This window comes from Lactuca virosa, chromosome 7, assembly GCF_052849685.1.
Source record: "Lactuca virosa cultivar CGN04683 chromosome 7, Lactuca_virosa_CGN04683_v6, whole genome shotgun sequence".
Taxonomy (NCBI): Eukaryota; Viridiplantae; Streptophyta; class Magnoliopsida; order Asterales; family Asteraceae; genus Lactuca; species Lactuca virosa.
Window position 1 is genome coordinate 85,197,417 of NC_136432.1, and position 12,739 is coordinate 85,210,155.

The 12,739-nt window shown below is 28.7% G+C and overlaps 1 protein-coding gene across 1 annotated transcript; it reads right to left on the reverse strand.

Moving 5' to 3' along the window:
- Window positions 1–702: 702 nt before the first annotated feature.
- On the reverse strand, window positions 703–2,882 carry LOC145126875 (uncharacterized). The gene is made up of 3 exons (XM_079062158.1): window positions 2,557–2,882; window positions 1,302–2,027; window positions 703–1,219 (listed from the first exon to the last, which is right to left on the reverse strand). The coding sequence occupies exons 1-3, from the start codon at window positions 2,880–2,882 to the stop codon at window positions 703–705; spliced, it is 1,569 nt and encodes a 522-aa protein (XP_078918284.1).
- Between the last annotated feature and the right edge of the window lie 9,857 nt (window positions 2,883–12,739).

Consider the following 12,739-nt stretch of genomic DNA (forward strand, 5'->3'; position numbering starts at 1 on the left):
TCATTTCCTTGAACATCTTCAGCTTCCACTTCAACTCCTTCTCCACCTTCATCATTTCCTTGAACATCTTCAGCTTCAACTCCTTCCACTTCATCCCCTTCTCCATCTCCTTCATCTCCTTCTCCATCTCCTTCTCCATCTTCTTCTTCTCCATCTCCTTCTCCTTCTTGTCCATCTCTACCTCCTTCCACTCCAACTCCTTGCCCATATCCTTCTTCTTCTTCATTACCTTGTCGATCTCCATCTCCTTGTCCATGTCCTTCTTCTTCTTCATTACCCTGTCCATCTCCTTCCAGTCCACCTTCAACATTGGCAGCCTAAAACAGAAAAAAATAGTAAAAAACACTTAATCATATACATAAACACTAAATGAAACTTTACCACATATCCAAACTCTTCTAAATGAGCTTTTGTAATTCCAAGGCATCTCATAATGTCTACATCAGTGTAACCTGATTTCCTCAACTCTATAATTTGTTGTGTAATGTAGTCCATATCTGCCATATCCAGCCCATCTCCATCACTCATCACATCTACATCCACCATCTCTTCAGATTTATATTCTTCATTGACCCTTTTTTTGGGTGGTACTGTATTTGAGGTTTCACCTCTTTCAAACCAACTATGAAAGCCACCCCCACCTCTGGGTACCCTACCATCTCCTCTATTTCCCATTCTCCTCCCTCTACCACGTCTTGTCCATTAGGTTAGACTAGGGTCCAATCTTGGCCTGCCTATTTTCTTTTTGGGTTTAGGATCTGGTTCAGCATGTGGATTTTTACAGGTTCTCTTGTTGTGCCCCTTTTGTTGACAGTTTTGACATTGGACAGTTCTGCCCTTTGAGGACACTTGAGAGAACTTGTCATCCCTCTGTGAGACATGTCTTTTCTTCTTCACAGTAGGTCTGCCTGGCATCCTCCTCTCTAAGGGGGGTAAGGGCTTAATATAAGGAGCTTCTGCCCATAAATTGTTGCCATTAACAGGTAGAATGTTAGAACTATAACTTGAAATATACATTGTCTTACCAAACCACCCGCTGATAAATGTCTTTGGATCCTGATGAGTTAACATGATAGATGCTTGGGCATGGACACATGGTATCCCTGATACATCCCAAAGTCTACATGCACAACTCCTTTTCTCTATGTTGACTCCATATGATTCAAGACCATTTCTAACTTCAAATTCATTTTGCCCACTAGGGTGTACCCTCCAAAACCTGCAAATAAAAGTTATTACTAAATTAGCATAAAAGTTATTAATAACTTAGCATAAATGTATACAAAACAAGGAGAACTTACTTCAAGTCCTCACCAAATTCCTCCATTTTCTTAATTGCAGATGGACACACATCTCCTTCCCATTTTTCAGCTAACTCCCTGAGGTTGTAAAACCTGTCCATCATATATAGCCTTATCTCTTCAAGCATGGTCAGTAGTGGCTTCTTCCTAGCATCAAGTATAATTGCATTGAAGCATTCTGTCATACCATTTTCTACAGCCTCACAGGCTAATCCAGTGGAAAAGAAAGCCCTGCACCATGTATTTGGCTCCCTTGCCATTAGATGTTCATAAGCACCTGGGCTAATCTGTCTAATCTCATCCATGTGATTCTTGAATTCCCCCTCTACAGTTGATTTGGCAGCCTTCCAGAATAGGTTCCTTAACTCAATTCCACTATATACTTTTCTGAAGTTGGCATAGATATGTCGTGCACACTGTCTGTGCTCAACATATGGTAACACCTCCTTTGTTGCCTCAAGAAGACCCTTATGTTGGTCTGAAATTACACACATGCCCCTTCCTGCATCCATTCCAAGGGCAACCTCTAACAACTGAAGGAACCACTTCCAGTTAAATTTATTCTCAATGCCAACTACAGCCCAAGCTATGGGAAAAACTTGATTGTTTGGGTCCCTACCTATGGCTGTTAATAATTGTCCCTTACACTGCCCTTTCAGAAAAGATCCATCAATCCCTACAACCCATCTTCCACCCTTCTTTGATTGATTTGAAACATATGTACATCTTTTTGAAAATAGTTGTACCATCATTGTTGTCTTCAACACAAATTTTAATGGTGCTGTCTGGATTGGATCTTAGCAATTTACCACCATAATCCCACACCCTTGCATAGTGATCACCTAATTTTCCCTCAATCATGGACATTGCCCTACATCTAGCCCTATAACTCCTTACCCATGAAATCTTAGTGTGAAATTTGTGTTGAACTTTTTCTTGGATTTCCTTAGCTTTCAAATTAGGTGTCCTAATAAGTTATTTAAGGAATTGTCTAGCTAACCATGTTGGTCCCATAAGTTTTCCATTGTTAAAATTCTTGACACATGTATGATGTGGATACATTTTCTTTATTTGGAATGACTTTTCAGTGCTCATCCAAGAGGCTTTAACATAATAAGGACAACCGAATTTCTCATGATCACTAGCACACACACAATGTAGTCTAACACTATCACATTTATTAAACCTAATATGATAACCTTTAGATATGACATGATTTGTTAAACAGAGTTTAAGTTGCTGTGGAGATTCATACCTTTCTCCCTCTTGAGGTTTCATTCTATTCCATTTCACGTTTGGATCATGTGTGGAATATTTAAACTGAGCTTCACTATCATTTTCCTCTTCATCCACAACTTCATCTACATTTTCTTCCTCCTCCTGTTCGTCATCCAAAGGTTCTTCTTCCACGGGTGCTTCATCATCTTCAACATTCTCGAATAATGGGATTATGAAGTCTTCATCTTCATCGTCAAGAGACAGTGAGTTCAAGAACTCATCTCTACATCTCCTACTTTGTTTCTTTAGAAGGTCTTCATCTAGTTCTACGTCGATTGTGTCAAAGTCCAACACACCTTCCATCTTCAAGGCTCCAACTCGTATCTCCCTCGGACTCGAATTCGTATCTCCCTCACAGTAAAAACCCTAGAATCGTCGCAGTAGAAAGAGAGGTTTTTCCAGCTCGATTAACCCTTCTTCATTTAATGATGTCCTCGTCATCTTCCAGGTAAGCGTTAGTAGCCACATCAACTCGATTACCGGCTATTAAATGAGTTACCGGCAAAAAAGGTCAATCGGGTCAATAAATGCCGGTAATTCAGGCTTTTGTGTAAAAAAAATTAGTTTGGGACTTTCGTGTCAATTGGATGAAAATATCGGGACTTTACTGTATATATCCCTAATTTCAACTTTGAAAACTTCTCTCTATTAGTGTTATAGTGACAAGAATGGTTAACAAAATTTATTCACAATGAGATTCTAATTGTTAAAACTTAGAAATTGAGAAGACATAATCGACTAAATCGTCTTATCGTTGTTTCATTGCTTCATTGGCTGTTAGTTTACAATTCGGTGATTTTATTTCCCTCATTTTGGTTGCACCTACCCACCTTCTTCGTGAACAACGACAATTATACATATGTTATTGCTTATTTGTGCTTCCCACTAATCTATCAAATTCGGGCTTTTAAATTTGGCTCATTCTAGTTTCCTATAATTTATCTTTTTTTTTCTTAAAATAAACTAACAATTATATATTAAGATACATATAGCCTAAAAAAATTTAAGGCTTATGGATTAATCCGAATGACGTAAGCAATGACATAAGAAGCCATTAGACATATTATTGAAGACATGTGGCCTTTCAATATAGAAAGGAGTTGTAATTATTTAGGTTTTGTCTTTTATAATTATTGTATGTCTATTGTATTATTGTGATGTAACATAAAGTGTTAGTCCCTCAATAGTCTAGGGGGCTATATTGTAAATATGTTTGTCATATTGCAATCAAACGATTGCAGTTCTATTATTGTACTCGGCTCCTTTGAGCCTATAAATAGGGCATTTGCCCATATGGAATAAACAAGCTAAGTTTGAGTGTTTAAGATTTGAGTTGTTCTCAATCTTCTTCTGTTGAAATAGCTCGTCTATTTCTGAATAGCAGAACCCTATCCAAACATATCCATATATTCATATAAACATATCAAACCCAGACAATCAATCCATCGTCAATCCATTCCGACGCATCATTCAGGTATATTCTATCCTAATCATATTAATTCCGCCATGTCGTCAATTTTGGTATCAGAGCTAAGTAACGTTCTTATTATTCTTATTATTAGTTTGCATATTCAATCTATCGTTAATAAGAATATAACATCATAAACATGATAAGCATCATAAACATGATAAGCATCATAAACATGATAAACATCATAAACATGATAATGAATAACCATTGTTTTTAAATATCCATATTTAAAAAAGTTATCAACAATTAAAATATTTATCGAAAGAAGATTTAATACTATAAGTATGTCTCAAGAAATAGAAAACTCACCAATAGTTATTAATAACGAAGAAAATGAATCTGGATACACTTTTGATGCTTTAATTAATAAAAATAACATCAATAAAGACGCTATAAGAAAATCAAATTTCACACTATCCGAAAGACACAATTTTAGATATAACACATTTAAAAATTTCTTTTCTAGAAAAAATATTATATATTATGGAAAAATTATAGGAGAACAAGCAATACCTATAGAATTAACTCAAGGAAATATTACTATACCCATAATAAATAAACAACAAATTAGAAATAGATTATCTCATATTAAAGAAACAGATAGAATAAAAATCGTTTATATTCATATATCAACTATTCAAATAATCTTAAAAAGTACTGTAAATAATTTAAATACACCAATAGAATTAGAAATCAGAGATGATCGTATAATTAATAACCAAGAAAGTATTATTGCAAAAGGAGAAGGTAATTTAATTGAAGGAAAAATAAAATTTGATATTAATATTCAGTTATGATTAAGTCTTAAAGATAAAAATTTAAGTAATAGTATTACTATACGATATAAATTATTAAGACAAAATTTTATGATAAAAGGTAATCATCCATTTACTATTACATATCAAATAAATTATGCATTAACAAATTCTCATCATAGTATTACATTTAAAATAGAAGATAGAATTTATATAGATAAATTATTTACCCCTTTATTATCCCTTGAATCACCAAATATGACTAATAATAGAATATTCAATGAAACTAATTTTCAACCAATAATAACTACTCCGTTAATAAAAAGAAGTCCAATTATAGAACCTCCATTTTCAACTATAATAGGTAGATCTTCTATTTCAGAATGTCAGCCTTCAACATCTAATGAAAATAACGATGAAAAGCTAGAAAATATTAAAGAAATGATTAGATCATTAAGTTTAAGAATATGACAGAATCATCTAGTAATTCCCTAAAATATTTTAAAACACTTGAAGGATCATATCAAAATACAAAACCATGTATACCAGATAAAGAAATGATTATAGAAATACCACAAAATTTACCACAAGGAACAATATATAACATCGGTCTTAATCCTGAAGAAGATAAATCAGTAGGAGAAAAACTAAATATAATAAGTCAAAAATTAAACAATATTATAGAAATAGAAAGTTTAATTGTATTAAAACAAATCCCTGAATTATTACAGAATTTAACTCAACAGAAAAATCTACTTGAAAAATATTTAAAAATAATAAAAACAATTAAAGAAGAACCACTCAATGAAAAACCACTACTTAAAGAAAAACCACTTACCATTAAACGACCTTTCACATGGAAATGAATAATAAAACCCAAATATACTATAATTACAATGATAAATAAAAAATTATGGAGTTATAAAAACAAAAAATCACAAAATCGAAATCTAAAAACAATACGCAATGTTTCAACCACTCTAACAAACACAACTTGTTAATATAAAAGCTTTACAAGAAAAAACATCAATTAAAAGAAATTTATAAACTAATCCTAAAATGAGTAAAAGAAAAACAAATATTAACCCAAACAGTACCTTTATTACAACCAAAATACAAGATAAAGAATTAGTTTCATATATAGATACAGGAGCTACTTTATGTTTTGGAAGAAAAAAGATATTAAAAAATTGGGAAAAATTAGAAAAACCATTAAAAATAACAATTGCTGATAAATCAATTCACAAAATTTGGTTCGTAGGAAAAGATATAAATATAGTAATTGAAAAAACACCATTTAAAACTCCAACTATATATCAACATGATTCAGGAATAGATTTAGTTATAGGAAATAATTTCCTTAAATTATATCAACCATTTATACAAACAAATGACGATATAAGTCTCAATCATCCAACAAAAGGTATTATAAAAACTGCAATTATCAAACATTATGATCTTATTAAAATAATCAAACAAGAGGTTGGCTTTCAATTACGCATATTACTAACATTTGCTAAAGAAATTGCTGAAAAACAACTCGAAGAAGTATGTAGCGAAAACCCGCTAGATCATTTAAAAAATAAAAATAATCAAGAAATAATAATATTATTAAAAAACCCTAATGATGAAATAAATGTTCCAAATAAAATTCCATATAGTATAAAAGATGTTTCTGAATTTAAACAGGAATGCACTGAACTATTAGAAAAAGGAATCATTCGACCTAGCAAGAGTCCTCATTCTGCATCTTTTTATAAGTAATTAATAATGGCTTCTACCGAAAAGACATGTTTTTGAATAATGTTTGAGTTGTTCTCAATCTTCTTCTGTTGAAATAGCTCGTCTATTTCTGAATAGCAGAACCCTATCCAAACATATCCATATATTCATATAAACATATCAAACCCAGACAATCAATCCATCGTCAATCCATTCCGACGCATCATTCAGGTATATTCTGTCTTAATCATATTAATTCCGCCATGTATTTCAATTTGGTATCAAAGCATCATGTCTATAAAAAATTGGTATCAGAGCTAAGTAACGTTCTTATTATTCTTATTATTAGTTTGCATATTCAATCTATCGTTAATAAAAATATATACATATGCATATGCAACATCATAAACATGATAAACATCATAAACATGATAATGAATAACCATTGTTTTTAAATATTCATATTTAAAAAAGTTATCAACAATTAAAATATTTATCGAAAGAAGATTTAATACTATAAGTATGTCTCAAGAAATAGAAAACTCACCAATAGTTATTAATAACGAAGAAAATGAATCTGGATACACTTTTGATGCTTTAATTAATAAAAATAACATCAATAAAGACGCTATAAGAAAATCAAATTTCACACTATCCGAAAGACACAATTTTAGATATAACACATTTAAAAATTTCTTTTCTAGAAAAAATATTATATATTATGGAAAAATTATAGGAGAACAAGCAATACCTATAGAATTAACTCAAGGAAATATTACTATACCCATAATAAATAAACAACAAATTAGAAATAGATTATCTCATATTAAAGAAACAGATAGAATAAAAATCGCTTATATTCATATATCAACTATTCAAATAATCTTAAAAAGTACTGTAAATAATTTAAATACACCAATAGAATTAGAAATCAGAGATGATCGTATAATTAATAACCAAGAAAGTATTATTGCAAAAGGAGAAGGTAATTTAATTGAAGGAAAAATAAAATTTGATATTAATATTCAGTTAGGATTAAGTCTTAAAGATAAAAATTTAAGTAATAGTATTACTATACGATATAAATTATTAAGACAAAATTTTATGATAAAAGGTAATCATCCATTTACTATTACATATCAAATAAATTATGCATTAACAAATTCTCATCATAGTATTACATTTAAAATAGAAGATAGAATTTATATAGATAAATTATTTACCCCTTTATTATCCCTTGAATCACCAAATATGACTAATAATAGAATATTCAATGAAACTAATTTTCAACCAATAATAACTACTCCGTTAATAAAAAGAAGTCCAATTATAGAACCTCCATTTTCAACTATAATAGGTAGATCTTCTATTTCAGAATGTCAGCCTTCAACATCTAATGAAAATAACGATGAAAAGCTAGAAAATATTAAAGAAATGATTAGATCATTAAGTTTAAGAATATGACAGAATCATCTAGTAATTCCCTAAAATATTTTAAAACACTTGAAGGATCATATCAAAATACAAAACCATGTATACCAGATAAAGAAATGATTATAGAAATACCACAAAATTTACCACAAGGAACAATATATAACATCGGTCTTAATCCTGAAGAAGATAAATCAGTAGGAGAAAAACTAAATATAATAAGTCAAAAATTAAACAATATTATAGAAATAGAAAGTTTAATTGTATTAAAACAAATCCCTGAATTATTACAGAATTTAACTCAACAGAAAAATCTACTTGAAAAATATTTAAAAATAATAAAAACAATTAAAGAAGAACCACTCAATGAAAAACCACTACTTAAAGAAAAACCACTTACCATTAAACGACCTTTCACATGGAAATGAATAATAAAACCCAAATATACTATAATTACAATGATAAATAAAAAATTATGGAGTTATAAAGACAAAAAATCACAAAATCGAAATCTAAAAACAATACGCAATGTTTCAACCACTCTAACAAACACAACTTGTTAATATAAAAGCTTTACAAGAAAAAACATCAATTAAAAGAAATTTATAAACTAATCCTAAAATGAGTAAAAGAAAAACAAATATTAACCCAAACAGTACCTTTATTACAACCAAAATACAAGATAAAGAATTAGTTTCATATATAGATACAGGAGCTACTTTATGTTTTGGAAGAAAAAAGATATTAAAAAATTGGGAAAAATTAGAAAAACCATTAAAAATAACAATTGCTGATAAATCAATTCACAAAATTTGGTTCGTAGGAAAAGATATAAATATAGTAATTGAAAAAACACCATTTAAAACTCCAACTATATATCAACATGATTCAGGAATAGATTTAGTTATAGGAAATAATTTCCTTAAATTATATCAACCATTTATACAAACAAATGACGATATAAGTCTCAATCATCCAACAAAAGGTATTATAAAAACTGCAATTATCAAACATTATGATCTTATTAAAATAATCAAACAAGAGGTTGGCTTTCAATTACGCATATTACTAACATTTGCTAAAGAAATTGCTGAAAAACAACTCGAAGAAGTATGTAGCGAAAACCCGCTAGATCATTTAAAAAATAAAAATAATCAAGAAATAATAATATTATTAAAAAACCCTAATGATGAAATAAATGTTCCAAATAAAATTCCATATAGTATAAAAGATGTTTCTGAATTTAAACAGGAATGCACTGAACTATTAGAAAAAGGAATCATTCGACCTAGCAAGAGTCCTCATTCTGCATCTTTTTATAAGTAATTAATAATGGCTTCTACCGAAAAGACATGTTTTTGAATAATGTTTGAGTTGTTCTCAATCTTCTTCTGTTGAAATAGCTCGTCTATTTCTGAATAGCAGAACCCTATCCAAACATATCCATATATTCATATAAACATATCAAACCCAGACAATCAATCCATCGTCAATCCATTCCGACGCATCATTCAGGTATATTCTGTCTTAATCATATTAATTCCGCCATGTATTTCAATTTGGTATCAAAGCATCATGTCTATAAAAAATTGGTATCAGAGCTAAGTAACGTTCTTATTATTCTTATTATTAGTTTGCATATTCAATCTATCGTTAATAAAAATATATACATATGCATATGCAACATCATAAACATGATAAACATCATAAACATGATAATGAATAACCATTGTTTTTAAATATTCATATTTAAAAAAGTTAACAACAATTAAAATATTTATCGAAAGAAGATTTAATACTATAAGTATGTCTCAAGAAATAGAAAACTCACCAATAGTTATTAATAACGAAGAAAATGAATCTGGATACACTTTTGATGCTTTAATTAATAAAAATAACATCAATAAAGACGCTATAAGAAAATCAAATTTCACACTATCCGAAAGACACAATTTTAGATATAACACATTTAAAAATTTCTTTTCTAGAAAAAATATTATATATTATGGAAAAATTATAGGAGAACAAGCAATACCTATAGAATTAACTCAAGGAAATATTACTATACCCATAATAAATAAACAACAAATTAGAAATAGATTATCTCATATTAAAGAAACAGATAGAATAAAAATCGCTTATATTCATATATCAACTATTCAAATAATCTTAAAAAGTACTGTAAATAATTTAAATACACCAATAGAATTAGAAATCAGAGATGATCGTATAATTAATAACCAAGAAAGTATTATTGCAAAAGGAGAAGGTAATTTAATTGAAGGAAAAATAAAATTTGATATTAATATTCAGTTAGGATTAAGTCTTAAAGATAAAAATTTAAGTAATAGTATTACTGTACGATATAAATTATTAAGACAAAATTTTATGATAAAAGGTAATCATCCATTTACTATTACATATCAAATAAATTATGCATTAACAAATTCTCATCATAGTATTACATTTAAAACAGAAGATAGAATTTATATAGATAAATTATTTACCCCTTTATTATCCCTTGAATCACCAAATATGACTAATAATAGAATATTCAATGAAACTAATTTTCAACCAATAATAACTACTCCGTTAATAAAAAGAAGTCCAATTATAGAACCTCTATTTTCAACTATAATAGGTAGATCTTCTATTTCAGAATGTCAGCCTTCAACATCTAATGAAAATAACGATGAAAAGCTAGAAAATATTAAAGAAATGATTAGATCATTAAGTTTAAGAATATGACAGAATCATCTAGTAATTCCCTAAAATATTTTAAAACACTTGAAGGATCATATCAAAATACAAAACCATGTATACCAGATAAAGAAATGATTATAGAAATACCACAAAATTTACCACAAGGAACAATATATAACATCGGTCTTAATCCTGAAGAAGATAAATCAGTAGGAGAAAAACTAAATATAATAAGTCAAAAATTAAACAATATTATAGAAATAGAAAGTTTAATTGTATTAAAACAAATCCCTGAATTATTACAGAATTTAACTCAACAGAAAAATCTACTTGAAAAATATTTAAAAATAATAAAACCAATTAAAGAAGAACCACTCAATGAAAAACCACTACTTAAAGAAAAACCACTTACCATTAAACGACCTTTCACATGGAAATGAATAATAAAACCCAAATATACTATAATTACAATGATAAATAAAAAATTATGGAGTTATAAAAACAAAAAATCACAAAATCGAAATCTAAAAACAATACGCAATGTTTCAACCACTCTAACAAACACAACTTGTTAATATAAAAGCTTTACAAGAAAAAACATCAATTAAAAGAAATTTATAAACTAATCCTAAAATGAGTAAAAGAAAAACAAATATTAACCCAAACAGTACCTTTATTACAACCAAAATACAAGATAAAGAATTAGTTTCATATATAGATACAGGAGCTACTTTATGTTTTGGAAGAAAAAAGATATTAAAAAATTGGGAAAAATTAGAAAAACCATTAAAGATCACAATTGCTGATAAATCAATTCACAAAATTTGGTTCGTAGGAAGAGATATAGATATAGTAATTGAAAAAACATCATTCAAAACTCCAACTATATATCAACATGATTCAGGAATAGATTTAGTTATAGGAAATAATTTCCTTAAATTATATCAACCATTTATACAAACAAATGACGATATAAGTCTCAATCATCCAACAAAAGGTATTATAAAAACTGCAATTATCAAACATTATGATCTTATTAAAATAATCAAACAAGAGGTTGGCTTTCAATTACGCATATTACTAACATTTGCTAAAGAAATTGCTGAAAAACAACTCGAAGAAGTATGTAGCGAAAATCCGCTAGATCATTTAAAAAATAAAAATAATCAAGAAATAATAATATTATTAAAAAAACCCTAATGTTGAAGTTAATGTTCCAAATAAAATTCCATACAACATAAAAGATGTTTCTGAATTCAAACAGGAATGCATTGAACTATTAGAAAAAGGAATCATTCGACCTAGCAAAAGTCCTCATTCAGCACCTGCATTTTATGTAGAAAATAATAATGAAATAAAACGAGGCAAACGAAGAATGGTAATCAATTATAAAAAAATGAATGATGCTACTATAGGAGACTCATATAAATTACCACGAAAAGAATATATTTTAGAAAAAATATAAGGAAATACACATTTTAGTACATTTGATGCAAAATCCGGATATTGGCAATTACGCTTACATGAAAATACGAAACCACTAACCGCTTTTTCATGTCCTCCTCAGAAGCATTATGAATGGAATGTTCTTCCATTCGGTTTAAAACAGGCACCAGCAATATATCAGCGATTTATGGATGAAACTTTAAATGGTTTAGATCATATTTGTCTTGCATATATTGATGATATAATTGTTTTTACAAAAGGAAATGAACAAACACACATTGATGCAGTCATCAAGGTTTTACAAAGAATTAAAGAGAAGGGTTTAGTTTTATCAAAAAAGAAATCAAAACTTTTTCAAACTACAGTTGAATATCTCGGTTTAAAAATTGGAGAAAATGGTCAATTATCGTTAACAGACAATATACGAGAAAAATTAAATATGTTTCCTAATAAACTTGAAAATAGAAAACAAATACAACGATTTCTTGGTTGTTTAAATTATATTGCAGAACAAGGATTTTTAAAAAATTTAGCAAAAGAAAGAAAAGTTTTACAAAAGAAAATATCAGAAAAAATACCTTGGTCTTGGACCAATACAGATACTATTTTAGTACAAAATATAAAACAAAACA

Bases quoted from the DNA above. Each gene is read 5' to 3' on its own strand.
- LOC145126875 (XM_079062158.1), bottom strand. From the start codon at position 2,882: ATGGAAGGTGTGTTGGACTTTGACACAATCGACGTAGAACTAGATGAA. The intron at 2,028-2,556 runs GTATGAATCTCC...ATTTTCAAAAAG, and splicing joins AAACCTCAAGAGGGAGAAAG to ATGTACATATGTTTCAAATC. The intron at 1,220-1,301 runs GTAAGTTCTCCT...TTTTATTTGCAG, and splicing joins GAATTTGGTGAGGACTTGAA to GTTTTGGAGGGTACACCCTA.